Source organism: Balaenoptera ricei, chromosome 12, assembly GCF_028023285.1.
Source record: "Balaenoptera ricei isolate mBalRic1 chromosome 12, mBalRic1.hap2, whole genome shotgun sequence".
In the NCBI taxonomy this organism is placed as follows: Eukaryota; Metazoa; Chordata; class Mammalia; order Artiodactyla; family Balaenopteridae; genus Balaenoptera; species Balaenoptera ricei.
The window spans coordinates 39,054,861-39,071,442 of record NC_082650.1 but is presented as its reverse complement, the minus strand read 5'-3'; the positions used below and the strand labels follow the sequence as shown (position 1 = coordinate 39,071,442).

Below are 16,582 nucleotides of genomic sequence, written 5' to 3'. Positions count from 1 at the left end.
AACAGTAGCTTTACCAGTAATATTACAAATGGATACTAATTAATTTGTTAGCTTTTAAATTCCTTACCTTCCTTTTTTGTTTCGGAAGTCACTTTATTCTCAGCTTTCTTCTTTTCTTCTTCTTTTTCTAGAGAAGAAATTTAAAATGTTTCCTTTAGGAAAATTTAGTACAAAAGGAAAATGAAGTTTTGAATGAAGGATTACCATTAAAGTCAATTCTGCCTCCAGATAGTTTTGTGACTTTGAGCAAGTGATTTAATCTCACTAAGCCTTATTTTCTTCATTTGTAAAGTAACAGTACTTCCTTCAAAGTTACATAATGTTTTCAAAGCATTCTGCAGAGTGCCTGGCTCACAGTAAGTGCATAAAATTGTGGGTTGCTAATACTGTTTACAAAAAATGAACAAGATAGTTCGAGCTTTCTGAACCAAACAATTGTTTGTCTAGTGCCTAAAGTAAGATATTAATATTGAAAATTAAAATATAATTTCTGAGAAAAAATGCTGCAGGTAAGCTAAAAGAATTATTTTTTGTTTTCTTTTCATATGTTCAGTTTCATTAGAAATAATACATTAGGCCATTAACAGTATCTATTTTGATTTAACTGTTTTTCAGATCTGCCTCTTGTCAACAGACATTTGGATTCTGGTGACATTTACCTGGCACCATATTGGGGACATAACTTCCACTGCCCTTTCTGAGTGGCCGTATCAACCAGCGTGCTCAGACTATATTTGCACCCAGAGGTTGCTGTTAAGTCTGGATGACACATAGAACAGTTTGACAGTCTGTGGTACCTCTAGACTTCTTTATGGAAGATTGCTGTTTCAGAGATCTAAGAAACCCTTGGTCTGAGAGGCAGAGGGAACCTCAAATGCTGCCCAGCAATAGCCATGTAACGACTAGACAGCCCCGGACATTTTTCTGGTAAGTGTTCTCATTTTAAATAACAAAGTCATGTAGAAGTACACAGTTGTTGAAATGGAATATTCAGTACTGTTAGGTTTGAGGCAGCTATAAGCACAGTTAATGATGGAAATTGACTGATTTTTATCTTCCGTTAGTAATGCGATTTACCTTATATTTGAAATACTTTTCTCTTTGTCATTTGTCTCTCCAACTCAAGTATAAATGCCAGGCATTCAAAGATGTTCATTACCCAGAACTATTATGAAATTGTCACTATGCTGAAGAAATTCAATGTGTATTTCTAGTATCAATGCTTAAGTTGCCTACTAACGACAGCATCTTATTAAATACAGGAATTAATTCATTCCCTTAGGTATAGAGATTTTTTACCTACGAGATCAAAGCCAACACTTTCTTTCAGTGTCAGAAGTATAATTTACAAAGAACCTCTTTTCATGACTCCTAGAGATAAGTTAGTGTTGTAGGGAGAAATATATTCACAGTCTGTCCAAATGTGTCTACAGCGTACCTTTACAGCTCATCCAGTCAGAAGTAGAAAGTCAGTAAGTCAGATTTTGATAGTTCTAGAGTTAGAAATAGACCAATGGAATTCTACTTTGCCTTTTCCTAAAGGTTTATACATATTAAATATGCAAAACATCTTTAAAATTCTGAATAAAGGTACTTTTGATTTAAGTATCATTACTTTCAGCTTCTCTGAGAGAAATTTTATGTAGCAAGGACTTTTCATTCTTATCTAAATAAATGCATATGCCAGACAGTTGAATTGGCATTTGCTAAACATCACCATCTGATGTCATGTGCTAGGAAAGGAGTTAATTAAAATACAGATTAATTGTAAATATTTCTTAGCCTGTATTAAAAATCAATGCCATAGTCACGATAAGATCACAACTTAGTATTCGAGTCTCTAAGTTTCATAATGTAGATGAATAAATATTTCATTTAAAAGTTCATGCCAATTAGTTAATCTTATATTAAACTTCAAAAGGAAAGTAGGTATTTGAGGCCAGAAGATGGAAGACATTCTTTTCATTTTTTTAAAAGAGAATTGTCTTGTGTAATAAATTCTACCCTTTATATTAATATAGCTGGGACTTTATTGTGGTGATACAGTATTCTTGCCTTAGTTCAGATTGATTAATGCTTCCATTATACACTCTGTCTGTGATTATGGCCATACACTGAAAGAGTCATGAATAAGAACAGAAATCCACAAAAAGCAGGTATAAATAATGTACTTTAATAACACTTTTATGAATTAGACTTTTAAGCTGTCGTTATGGGACTTACTTTATTCGTGGTTAATTCATTTTAAAACATCAACTTCTGAAGATTCATGCATTTCTTCAAGCACGACTGTCTGTTCTTTAGGTGATTTGGCAGCAGTGAAATTAAGCTTTTCATTTATAAAAGGCACAACAATTTAATTATATCCTACTGGGATATAAAAGTAACCCATGTTTCTTATATGAAAACTCTCCTTCCCTTGACTTTTTTCTCCTTCAACAGTCAACAATACTCCTCCCTTTCCACTTGACTGTGCACCCACATATCCAATTTCCTCCTCAGACTCTCCTCCAATTTGTTTGCTGTTTTGTTAGTAACGGCTAGAGAAGAGTTAGGACATTTTATATCATTGATTTTCAGAGGGTTCGCAATTAAGTGTGTCTATAGAGTGTGAACTTTTCAGCATACTGCCTTTCTCTGAGAAAAGTGTCATAAGCCCGGAAATGACGGCTCTATCTGGCAGGGATCACAGGAAAGACTGGCTGAGAGAGAAATCCTCTCCACAATGAGCAGCTCTGAGCCACAAACATGTTATTAGCTTCTGCATAAATTAACATCGGATGAAAGAAAAATTAAATGACTTACTTTTTACTTTCTAAGCCCTTACAATGGGCTTTTCTCTTGCTTTTAAATGTTTTTATGCCATCTCAAAGCCAGAGAATCCACAATAGTTAATTATAATTGTAAAGCTTTTGAAGATGCCTGTTCCTAGCAAACCGAGCAAACAAATGCAAATGCTTCATTTTCATCTTATGTTTGTTCCTCCCCTTTTTGCCTTTCTAGTGTAGAGATTATCCAAAATTTACATGCTTTTCTTCTAACTCTCTCTGGCCAGGGTTGATGTATTCTTGGTCCCAGTCAGGTTTCCTTCATAACAACGCATTCTAGCACACCTCGTCACTGTCACCTTGTTTGTAAAGAGTGGCAGAGGCTGGCCTGGAACCCCAGTCACAGTATGATCATGGAAAATTTCACATAAACAGATAAGTTCAATTACACCAATGATTATCAGAGTTCTCCATTGTTATCTACAGAGGGGAATGGAGCAAGAGAGAAAGCACTGGTGCTAGCATGGGTGACCTTGGTCTGAATTCTGTCTCTGACCCATTCTGGTTGTGACATTGGCAATGTGCTGTGACACACTGAATTTCATTTACCTCTTTTTAAATGGACTAGTAAAATCTACCTTGCTGGCTTATTGTGAAGAAACTGAGCAAAAGTGCCTGGACCAAAGTGGATGTTCAAAAAAAATAATGATAGCAATAACTAGCTATTACTATATTTTAGAAACAATCAAAATCTGCCTACATATACTCTTCAGTAATTTTTCTAAGTGTGACATTTATTGATCTGAGTAAATGCACATTAATTCTTATTTTTCTGTGTTGAGGGAGGCTGTATCAGGAATATTTTATATTGTGAAACTTTAAGAAAAAAATACTCAAGTAGGAATTAACATGTTTATGAAGGGGCACTGTGCTGGAATGAAGTGGATTCCAGTTTCAGTTTTGCTATAATTAGTAGTTTTTGCCTAATGCAACTAACTGTAAGGGAATCGTCTGTCTTCAACCACAAACGTCAGGGGAATGAGTAGAATGTAGTTAAGTCCCTCTTCACCTGTCTATTCCTTTATTCCCCAAATGAAGTATTTATTTCCTAATTTTTCTGAGAACAGTTAACGTAAAAAGCTTTAAATCTGTAAATAGCTGTGGTACATTCTCTGGCTTTGCTATGGCTTAAAAAATTTTAAAGCTAGAGAAAAGTCCATTTTTAAGCCTTAAAAATGAATATGTTTATATGCATATGTATGCATGAATATATGAATACGTATATATGTGTATATAATGTCAGGTGATAATAAGGGTCAGAAAAAAATAAAGCTTGGTTTAGAGGATTAGAGCACGCGGGAGCGGATCAGAAGTGGCCTTTTCTTTTAAGGTGGAACGGGGTAAGCCTTTCTGAATGAGCACCATCTGAAAAGATTCTTGAAAAAAAGTAGAAGAGTTTTGGCTATTGAGGAGAAGACTTCTCCTGCAGAGGAAAAATATCTGCCAAGACCTTGAAAGAGAAGCGTTCGAGCTATATTCAAAGAAGAGCACGGAGACCAGAGTGGCTGGAGCAGAGGATGGAGAAGAGGGGTGGCCAGTGATGTAGCAGGGCCCGATCACACAAAATCTTGTTCATGATACGAATCTTCCATTTTATTGTGCGTAAGGTAGGAGGCTGCTGAGAGGTTTCAAGCAGAGTAATTATATCGTGATAAATTATGTTTTAAGAGGAACTTTGGCTGTTGCGGACTGGTTGGAGCCAAGTACCCCACTGGATTTTGTGATCACACTGCGATGAAGAAAACTAAGAAAGTAAAAGGATTCAATACAAATATCCTTCTTCATGTTTTCCTCTTTTTTCCCAAAAATTTCCTCTAAATTTTATTTGGGACTCTTGAAAGAATGTAACATTATAGAAACATGGTGGGAGTACCTCACTTTACATTGTGCTTAGGTTGCTATAACAGCAAAGCTCTTCAAGGACTTCACTTGAGTTATCTGGCATAACTAAACTGGTTTTTCAGAACGTGAATCCAGTCTTTGCCTTGACTTTTCCTTTAGTGAATGCTGAATTATTCTTCGAAGTCAGCTCTTCTCATTATCAGCTACTAACAACAAAAAATTCACAACCAGAACTTGTATAGCATCTTCTACTGACTACCCAGAGACTTTTACATAAACAATTTATTCGCTTAATCAACACATGTTTATTTAACCTTATGTCAAACCCTTTGCCAGGGTCTAGAGTTTTAAACTATTCCTTCCAGGAATTTTAGGTATGAGACTAAGAAGGGATAAAGTTTACAATTACAATATGGACTTAGGGACAATAAAGTCGGAATCTAAGGGAGACAGCAGAGGCCCAAACCCAAGAGCAAAAAGTGTGAAAGCTGCTCCAGGGAAAAATGGTATATGAATTCTGAACTGAGTATGGCAAGTGTTACTATCAATGCCGGCTGGAGGGACTGAGGTGCCTGCAGAGTGCCCAGTCCTGTCCTGCAGATAAAGGCTGACAACTCTTAGTGATACAATACCATTCATGAAGTAAACGTCCCAAAGAACTCCAGAGCTAATCAGTGTAAATTCAAACTTTTTCAAGATACCAGACTACATACAGTTCTTTAAGTTTCAAAAAAGATTGTGGAGAAGTGATCTCAATAGTTATTTTATGTGATCAGAGCAAGGCAAAAAAAAAATGTATTAGTTTTGGTTTAATCACACTGATTTTAAGGTGATAGGAAATTATACTGTAATAGAATGCTATAACATAATACAGCACATGACCTTACATGCATTAGCATATACTTAGTTCTCAGATAAAAGTCAACACATCCTTCAACCCATGAGAAAATGGGCTCAGGAAAGATGAGTAACTTGCCCAACTTCACAAATCACATAAGTGACAGAACAAGGATTTAAAACTAAGGATCACTGCAAACTCTGATCTTTCCCCTACAACATGGAATAAGAAGTTTGAGGTAGACTTATTCTAACAAAAAATTGCAAACGAACTGAGGCACAGACAGAAAAGTGCCAATTTCTACCCTCTCTTTGTGACACTTATCTTTCAGCTCTCTCACAGCCAAAGTTCTCTGATATAACGACAATTTTTTTTCTGTTTCTGAATTTAGTATGCAAAAGGGAATGCAAAGAGAAAGATTATTTGATACATTTCAAATTGCAAAAAAAGTTTATGTTAATTAAACTTCATATTTAAAGTGGATAAGGTAGATTTCTCCCAAACCTTTCAAAAATGATAAAAGCTTTTTAGATAAGTGATTGCATTACTTTCGAATGGATTAAGTTTATATAAATGAAGGTGGCCACAGCTCTTCTTTTTCTTTCTGGTATTTATTTTTCCTCTCAGTGCTTTTACATTTCAGAAAGCAAATGCCCAATTAAAGTTTATTGACCTTTATGCTCAAGTGAGAAGCTCTCCATCCACACAACTCATCTCTGGATAGCTCCAAAGAGAGCATTTTGCATTTTCTTTTTTGTTTTTCTTGGATTTTTTCTTTTTTGGGTGCTGCAGCCATTTGGAGATTTTCTAAAAACTCTTCTAACCCTATCAAAATTTACTTTTTATGTAGAATCATTGTTTGCTCAAGATCTTTTATTGTAAACTTTTCTAATGCGTCTTTCTACAAGGGTAAGGAAAATATAAATATAAGATTCATTTCTAATAGCTGTTCATTTTCAAAATCATATTATTTACATATAATTACTTTCTTCATATTTTTATCTATATGTTTTTTCTAAGTTTCTCTGTAGTTGGAAATGAATTGCAAAAGTACTTTGTTGCATTTAAAATGTCAAGAATGACTAGAAACATCAGAAAATTGAGCCTTTCCTTTTTGTGACTAAATTATTGATATTTAGGGGAAAAGTTGGTTATCATTCAAAATCAAAATATACATTACTCTAAACTATCATTTCAAAGATATGGCTATTTTTATAACAGGTCTTTGAGAATTTAGGGCTTGAGTTACTAAACAAATTAGAAAGACTCAATTACCAAAAGTTACTGGTATATTGGGCACATTTATAAGTCTGATTCTTAATTGAAGCCTTTTATCTTAAAAATATGCCTAATAGATATCAATATTCATAAAGGAAATAAATGACCATTCAAAGAATACAACTTTTCTAGTTGTAATTGTTTTAATATATTGAATTCAGGTTTATTTCAAATGATGGACTACATAAATTTCCTCATCTTTCATAAATTATACCAAACCATCAACACAATTTTTGTCTTCTTCCTAGTATAAGGTCTATTCTAGTAGATTAAAAATTTTTACACAAAATTCTCACATAATTGAAACAAGTATCTGTCACTGTTTATTATGTGAACAATTGCCAAGACCCCTTACTCCATTTGGATAAAACAGATCTGGCTTTAAAGATGTAGCCACTTTTCTCATCAGTTCTAGAGAGGATCAATAATTTCACTGGGAATTCTAGTAAACTTATATAATAGAAAGAAACATTTAGGTCAAGCTGACACAAATAGCAAATAAATGTTTTATAAAGAAAAACTGGTACTTGTAAACTAGAGCTTTGGAGGGACCTGGTTCTTTCTTATAAAATACTTCATGAGAAAAGTTTGCTGGCACAAGAGGGTTCCAACTAGAATTTCATAACGAGAAAGCTATTAAAAATCACATTCACTCTTATTCACAAAACTTCTCATCCCTAACTTTCTCTTTTGTCAAAATATAGGGAAAAAAAACCCCTAATTTTTAATACCAGCATGAAAGTTATGAAAGATCTCTTAAGAAGGAAGCTGGCCCTGATCAACAGAAAGCTCCTTACCCTTCCCTGATTCTTGGATGTCATCCCTTGATCTCCAGAATAAAAAATTATTGCTACTAGACAGTCAAATCAGACAGACATCCCTCACCATACTGTCAGATGTATAGGGGAAGAAAAACAAAACTTCTTTCTCTTATTATGGGAAAAAGCTAATGATTTCCCCAAAAACTATTTTTAATCAATAATGGGAAATCGAGACTATTATAACAAGAGAGAAAAGTTCTAAGTTTGGAGATGCAAGTTTCTAATGAAATATATTTAATGTCTACTAAAATGTATTTATATTTCATAATCTGTGGAATATATTTCTTTACATTTTCCTTTTTCTTGACACTTTTCCACCTATTTGTCTTTGTGTTTCTTTTCCCCCCCCTAATTTCTCAACAGTCAGTTGTTAAGACTTACCTACTTTTCCATGATACTAAGCTGAATTACCCTTGTTCTAACATATTAACCCCAACAGAGCTGTGTTACCTCATGCCTAGCTCTGCACAGTGCTGCAATCAAAAGAAATGAGAGTCTAAAATTCCAGTGAGGTTTGAAGATAAGTTTAAGTCTTTTCTGAAGTCTCTCAAATAGCTAATGTTGTATGACCCAAAGCAAAATGTTCTAAAGGTTCTCTCCTTACTGGAGCTTCCCAATCCATCACAGCATTTCCTCCCAAAAGCTTCTCTCTCCCAAGGGCACGCTAAAAACTTACTTCAGCCCATGCTGACTCTCCTATTCCCTTCTCTTGACCTTTTTTCTCACTGTCTAAATCTTATATTTTCTTCTGGGTAATAATCCTTCCTATTCAAACATGAATTAATTAAATTATTTGAGCCCCTTCCAATTTTTTTGCTCACCCAGCATATCCTGAGTCCTGAGCAGAACATAAACACTCAGGAGCTGACCAGGCACACCTAGAATATTCCTTAGGCAATAAAGTGGAGGAGAAAAGCTGTGAATACTTACGTTAATATTTGTGTCCCCATCACACATGTAAGAAATAATTAAAAAAACACTTTTACAAATCACTGAAAGGTGAAAGTTAAATACAGTTTGTAGTTTAGTTACTAGTGTACCAAAGTTAATCTCTTAGTCTTGGTAGGTGAATCATGGTTATATAAAATCCTAACATTAGAGGAAGCTTGCTGAAGAGTGTATTAGAACTCTGTATATTATCTTTACAACTCTTCTGTAAATCTAAAATTATTTGAAAATAAAAAAGTTCAAAAACAACAAAATATTGGAAACATTTCAAGACTCTAAAATAGAGGATTCATTTTTCCCCTAGAAGTAGTGATTAGCCCCTGTGTAACACAAAGGAAATGAAATAAATGTGTAGAGGGGAAAAATGAGTGAAATAAAAGCCTCAAGCATGATAAAATTGTGGAGATGGAACAAACTTTTGAGATCATTTATTTCAAAAAATATAACTTTACAGTTGAAGAAGCTGAGTCTCAGAGAGGTTAAGAAACTAATATGAACAACTGGATCTTTAGTTCAGAACTCCTGATTGCTACACCCTCATTTGTATGTGGCAGAGAGAAAATTTAGGGGCAGAAGTAGGTCACCATGATCTTCTAATTGACAAGCCTAAAGGTTTCTGGCCAGTTTTGTCTTATCCTTCTCCCTGGGGCTCCTGGCCCTGTTGTTCCCTTTCCTCCCTCATTATCTTTTCATCCTTGGCTTTCTAGTCTGTCTTCTGATGATGTTTGTGATGGTTAATTTGACTAGGCCATAGTAACAGTCACTTGGTCAAAGACCTGTCTAGATGTTGCTATAAGGTATTTTTTAGATGTGATTAACATTTAAATCAGTAGACTCTGACTAAAGTAGATTACCAATCAGTTGAAGGCATTAAGAAAAAAGACTGAGGTCCTCTAAGGAAGAAGGAATTCTGCCTCTAGCCTGTCTCTGGACTTGAGAATAAAGTATCAACTCTTCCCTGAGTCTCCAGCCTCTGGCACGCCCTATAGACTTCAGACTTGCCAGCCCTCAAAATCGTATGATCATGTGAACCAATTCCTTAAAATAACTCTCTCTCTCTCTCTCTGCCCCCTCCTCCCCTCCCCACAGTGTGTGTGTGCATGTGCGCGCGTGTATGTGTGTGTGTACATACATCATATTGGTTCTGTTCCTCTGGAGAACCCTGACTAAAACAATGTTGTTCCCCACATTTTCCTTCTTGGATGCACTAAACCTCACTCACACTTATGACTGACCTGCCATTCAGTTATATCCAAAACTAAGATTTGTATGATACAGGGTATTTTTAAGATCAATTGTTCCTTGGGAGCTCAATAAGTATTACTGGGAAAAGAAATGTTTCTGTGACCACTGAGTTTAAAAAGAATTAAACAGTTTTCTGACAAGAATTTCATGGCTCTTTTAATTTAATATACTTGTGTACATTGTGACTGTCCAAAAAGAAAATATTATGTGGACCCAAAGTATTGTGTTATAAATTTTTTTCACTAAGAATATCATAGAACTAGAATTCCTCATAACATATTTCAGGAAATGCTATGCTCGGAATAAGCTTATGACTTCAGCCTCTGCATCTCTCTCATTTGTGAACTCCAGACTTCTATCTTCAGTTGTCTGCTGGAGATGACCACTTGTGTGAATCCCACTCAACACGCTGCCTGACATGTGGCAGAGTCTTCATTTTCTCTCCAGGTCCAATATCCACCCTGACCTTTATGGATTGTGTTAACCAAGGATTAACACAACCTCTGGATTCAGGTTAGTTTGGCCAATGGGAGCAACATCAAAAGATAATAGAGCAGGAAAAAAAGAGAAAGCTGGGCATTTATTCTCCAATTACCCACCCTGGCTCACTGAGAATATTATATATATCATTTTACAGATTGTTCATGATGTGTTCTTCTACTAAAGGACATAGTTTTGATTGGGCATCTCTCTCCTAGAGTTACAAGGTTTGGGGGTTTATAAACCACTCTATTCCCCTGCCTCCTCAGGCCTAGGGCTGGTAAAGGCTTCCTGCGTTGGCTAGCCTTGGGGTGCTTCACCATAACTCTGCTCAAACCTTTATAAATACTACATTCATTAAATACTCTTAATCACCCATTTTGAATGTTCCAGGGACCCTGATGCACCTAGCAAGTCTGAACTCATTATCATCTCCCCAAACCTGTTCTTATTCTTAAGTGCCATTCATTTATCCAGGTCAGATAAGACTTTAGCAATTATGCTCAGCCCTAACCTTTGTTGCTAGTCTACGATAATGGAATAGACTGAGCGTGGGAGTGAGACACCTGGATTCCAATTTCAATTATACCACTGTTAGGACTGTGTTATCTTGGGCAATTTACTTGATTCCTCTGATCTTCTTCGTAAAATGATATAAATCATATTCACTGCTTGGAATTGTTTTGAGGGTTAAATATGATTGTTTAAAAGTCGCATAATTTTCCCCCATGAGCAGTAGCCTCCTAAGTTTTTCTTGTCTCCAAACCCCCAAGCCCCACCCCTCACCATCCACACTTTCTAGAGCTGACACAATGATCTAAAATGCAAATCTAATCATACTACCCCTCTGTTCAGTTGTTTTAGCAGGCTCACGCAGTCTGTGAGGAGGTGTAAATGATTCAGTTGTGTGTACAAAATTCTTTAGGATATGACTGGGGTCCTATATTAAGAAATATAGAGTTTCACGTTTACTGACTAATGTCATTAATGAGATTACCGTATTATCTTTACAGATACCAATAAAGAACTAACATAAAAATTAATGATTTACTATATATACAAGAGAAATTTCCTGATTTAAAAAATGATAATGATAATAATAGTAGCTAATGGCTGAGTACCTAATTGTGCTAAGTTGCTATATACCTTGTTTCATTCACTCCTCATAGCAACTTTCTAAGTAAAACAGGTACTAAAAGTAGTATGGTTTACCTATATTATCAAAATTTATAACTAAAGGTCAATCCCATTAAAAATTGCCCAAGGATATGAGTTGATTTCACCTCAAAACAAAGAAAAATATTGCACTGCCCTAACGTTCAAGATTAACTGTGTCATAGAGTTAATAGAATAAGAACCTGGGCCAAATTTCAACTTTATTATTTTATGCTTTTTGCTTCTCAGGATATGTCTCAATGAAGAGCTAAGACAATAAAGTTCTCAGTTTAATAGAATTGTAAATAAAACGTTACTAGCTCCTGTAGAACATCATCCTCGAATGCACCCTATGGTAAGAAATTATCTTATAATACGTTTCCTATATTGCTCCTTTCTCCTCTACACAAATCCTACCAACTTACTCTGTATGGCCCAATGCAAATCTTGTGATTTCACCTCATAGCCTTGCTTCACTCCTATCTCATCTTCCTCCTAACTTTTATAGCCCTTCTTATCTGTACCATGCACTTTTGAACTTCAGAAAATAATGCTTCATAGTATTATCCATTTTATAGGGACAGGCTTGGTTGGCCCAAGTGTGACATCTCTATCTAAGCCATGGCCATACCTTCCTTATACATCTATGGTAGCTATTTAAACACTGTGCCAAGCCATGGAGTCTTCACTCTGCTCTTAATGCAGCTTACTACTAGTGCACCAGCCTGAAAAAAATAAGCTTGAAATATCTGGGTGTGAAAGTAGAAAAGACCATTTAAGTTCAGTCCCCACAGTTGACAGGTGAAGAAGTGGAGGCCCTAAAAAGTCAATCGATTTGTCAAAGATAATACAACTGATTAGTGTCAAAGTTGCAACTGGAAGCTGGGATTTTAGTCTTCTCTCTGGACTTCTCTTGCCCACTGTTGAGTGATGGCATTTATATTATTCACGACTGCAATACTAAGTTAGTACCAGTTACATGTTTATTCAAGAAGGTGATAGGGTATACAGTATTCATTCACCTTAATTTTTTGGCTCCATTAATGCAAACTATATGTTTGTAATGGAATATTAAAAGGAATTTAAGTATAAGATATATACCCAATATGAGATCACATAACTTCTTCTTTCCACATCTTTGCCACAATAGATGAGCTGTGACCATTTTACATTAAATGTCCAGTAATCACATGTGGATGGAAGTCTTTAATTCTTCAGGGATCAACAACAACATAAAATGTGGTGTTTGGTAGTGGGGGAGGGGGTTGTGTTGACTAGGAGGAAAGAAAAAAAATTTTCCAGCGTTGTTGATTACAGAACAACAGGATGATATCCAGTAATCGTACTTGTACAAAGATTTAATGAAGCAGCTTTTTTGATGATTGGGGAGGGGATGGAAAATGTTGCCTGAAGCTGTCTTCTTTAATCACTGAGGACTCTCTCCGAGAGCAGTCAGGAACTAATCTCTCCTAAGAAATACAGTTCTGACAAACATTTGCTGATAAACGGGCTCTCTCGCTAAGGGTTGAAACCACCTCTGATGTGAATATAATAAGGCACCATTTGATGAAGGGGGCGAGGTACTCACATAGATCTGTCTCATTTGTGGAATATATGGGTAACTATAGTGGCCTTTTGAACTTGCAAGCCTTTCAACACCAGTGAGAGCTCACAATAGACAGAAGAATTAATTCGTCACAAAATTTAACACTGTTGTGAAAGATCATAAGAATTACTATTATATTGAAGGTGGCTCTCTATTTAAGTTAGTTCCAGTTAAGTTATGTCCATAATCAAATGCAAATTGACAACAATGACCAAAATGATTGCCTGAGGTGGTCATTATACAAGATCTTTTCAATGTTATTGTAGCCAATTTCCCTGGCCAAACGCCAAACATATTCTAAAACATACAGTAGTAGGAGTCAAAAGAAAACAACTGATTTAATATACAATTAGTCTTTATATCCAAAGATTCAAAGCAATAGAATTTCATTATGGTGTACAAAGTGTCTGGTATGGGGAGAGGAGTGAAATTCTAGGAAGGCCAGACACAACTTCCAGGCATTAGATAAGTGACCCAAGATAAGAAGTGCACAGATACTTAACAGAATGAAGCCAGTGTTGTGAGAAACTTATTGTTTTAAGTGCTATGAAAGCACAAAGGAAGCTTTTAAGGGCTTCAGAGATGTGTAGAATGCTTTCACCCATAACAAGGGCCATGATTTTTTTTAGATTTCTGCTGATAAAATCCTAAATTGTTTCCAATCTCCTGTGAGCAAACTTAATAATCTAGTCTATATATAAGCCCTCCTTTTCTTTAAAACATTAAAATGCAAAATACGTTTAAGTTCCTACATTTTGACCTGTTATAACTGTATTCCTCAAATCAAAGAGCATAAGTTAGTGCCACATGTAAGTTCCTTTTTACATAATGCCATTTTCTTGCAACTTGGTCCTAAGGAAGTCCCAGACTAAAATAGTGCATCAAGGACTGTGCATAATCAGCCTCACTAAACACAGCTTGATTAATACTAAATATGTCCTAGTTCCTAATCAATTATGTTAATGAAGGCACAGGCAGCACATCTGCAAGCCCTGACAAAGCCCATGATCTCAGCATCGCCTGATAACGTGGACTCCTTGGGAAGCTGCTTAGTACCAGCAAACTCAGGGCAGACTGTGACTTTCTGCAGATAAAAAGTGCATACTACTAACAAAAGCCTTGTAATCCTGCAACATTGTTAGGTTATTTACTTAAACTGTAGTATTGGGCTCCAGGATGAAATGTCAAATAAAATTGCTCTTTAAATATAACAATAGAACCTAAGGGTCCCACTTAACAAATGACACATTCTTTTCCAAGTGACAGACTGATAGGCAAAACATTTGCTACAGGGTGGTTTATGAACCTCTTCCAGGAGGTAAACTAGAGTCAAACATTTGAATAATCTATCAAAATCTGCCTCAAACTGGGGAATTGGAGCTCCCTGATTTATGTCTGTCTCACAACAACAACGGAATTAAAATCTGATGAAACTTAAAGGTGACACTATTATTTATAGGCTATCTCTTGTTCTGTGAACATTTGGGCAGTGAGATGGTCACTTGTCAGTTTTTTGTCTAATTATCTCAAGTCACATAAGCTATTATAGTCCAAATGCCAAAAGAAATATAACTCTGATCTCTCCCTCTCTCTCTCGGACTATAAATTTTTTCCAAGTCATTTACTTACTAGCTAGATAAATGATACACGTCGGTAGTCAATAATGAGACTACTTAGAGTTTTTGTTGTTTTATTACCTTCAGTATAAGCTCAGTTATATGTGAGTTCAGTTAAGAAAAATTTTTTAAATATTTAACTCTTATCAATTATAAGCATGTACAGAACATGATGCAAGTTGGGAATTTACGGTGTTGGAAAATCAGGTATCACAGAAATGAAAAAGGCAAAATCATTGATTACTGAAAAAGAAATATTTAAACAGCTTATTAAACTAAACAACTTAAATTATATGAGGCAAACATTTAAGCTGCTTTACTTATACATTAACTAAGCTTAGAGGTTACCAAGTGCTATGGACTGAACTGTGTCCTTCCAAAATTCATATGTTGAAGCCCTAACCCCCATGTAACTGGATTAGAAGATGATTAAACTTAAATGAGATCATAAGGGTGGAGCCCAGATCCAACAGAACTGGTGTTCTGCTAAGAAGAGGAAGAGACACCAGAGTGCTCTCTCTGCTATGCGAGGACACAGCAAGAAGGTGGTCATATACAAGCCAGGAAATGATCTCACTAGAACCTAATCATGTTGGCACCCTGAGCAGAGACTCCCAGCCTCCAGAACTGTAAGAAAATCAACTTCTGTTGTTTAAGCCATCCAGTCTGTAGTATTTTACTATGGCAGCCCTTGCAGACTAAGACACCAAGGTTGACCAGGAATTAAAGAAATTATTATGTTAAGAAGAAACTGTCTTTACATAATTGTCACACACATGAAGGAAGTCTGGACTCAAGTGAGTGAATGGGAGAAGGAGGGGTGAAAGTCAATGGAGACAGTGGGAAGCTCACCCTATCCAAGATGATCACATTCAAAAATCAATAAATAAAAGACCCGTGTGGGGCAAATAAATGTGTCTTTAGTTGAGCTGGATGGGAGACAAAAGTTTCAAACCTTGGACTATATCTGGACTGTTCTCTAAATATTCAAGAAGCATTGTTGATTTGGACTCTTGGAGCGAGATGTTACGTGAACTTTTCATTAAATCATGGTCTCTAATAACCAAACAAATTCTGTTCTTCAGATTGGTATTGACACAGTACTAACTTGCAGATTGTATGGGATTTTTATTTGAAATTTGCAACTGCTAATTCATTCAATTTGTAGCTGACCAAATCAAAATATTTTACATACTATATAATAGGTTATTACAATTTACAAGTATAATGTAACCTTTCCCCCAATTCCCAGTGACATTTCTCTTGCTCTCTTTTGAGCCTTTCTACAATGCTTAGGTATGTGGCTTGAAACCTTTTGCTTTTTCCCAGACAACTAGCAGTCGGAATTTCTCCATGTGTGCCATTCCAGTCATTCTGAAGGACATTTGGCCAACAATAGGTCATTTAGGTAACTAATACTAACTTGAAAGCATTTTTAGGATTATTCAATTGCTCTCCACCTTCCTCCTAAATCACCTAGGGATTTACTATACAGATGAGGTCCTGGACCTACTGGTAGCAGCAGCAACACTTGGGAGCTTGGTAAAAATGAAGAACCTGGGCTTCCCTGGTAGCGCAGTGGTTGAGAGTCTGCCTGCCAGTGGGGGGGACACGGGTTCGAGCCCTGGTCTGGGAAGATCCCACATGCCGCGGAGCAACTAGGCCCGTGAGCCACAACTACTGAGCCTGCGCGTCTGGAGCCTGTGCTCCGCAACAAGAGAGGCCGCGGCAGTGAGAGGCCCGCGCACCGCGATGAAGAGTGGCCCCCGCTTGCCGCAACTAGAGAAAGCCCTCGCACAGAAACGAAGACCCAACACAACCATAAATAAATAAATAAATAAAATAAAGGTTAAAAAAAAAAAAAAAAAAGCAGAATCTCAGGCCCAGTCTCAAACCAACTGATTCAGATTCTGCTTTAAAAAAAA

The 16,582-nt window shown here is 36.1% G+C and overlaps 1 protein-coding gene across 11 annotated transcripts in view; it reads right to left on the bottom strand.

Moving 5' to 3' along the window:
- TRDN (triadin) overlaps positions 1-16,582 on the bottom strand; it is a 377,672-nt gene that overhangs the window by 186,436 nt on the left and 174,654 nt on the right. For all 11 annotated transcript variants that reach the window (XM_059941303.1, XM_059941308.1, XM_059941304.1 and 8 more), the window contains exon 11: positions 68-127. In XM_059941303.1, coding sequence (XP_059797286.1) covers positions 68-127 — 60 coding nt within the window. The remainder of the gene's footprint in view (positions 1-67; positions 128-16,582) is intronic.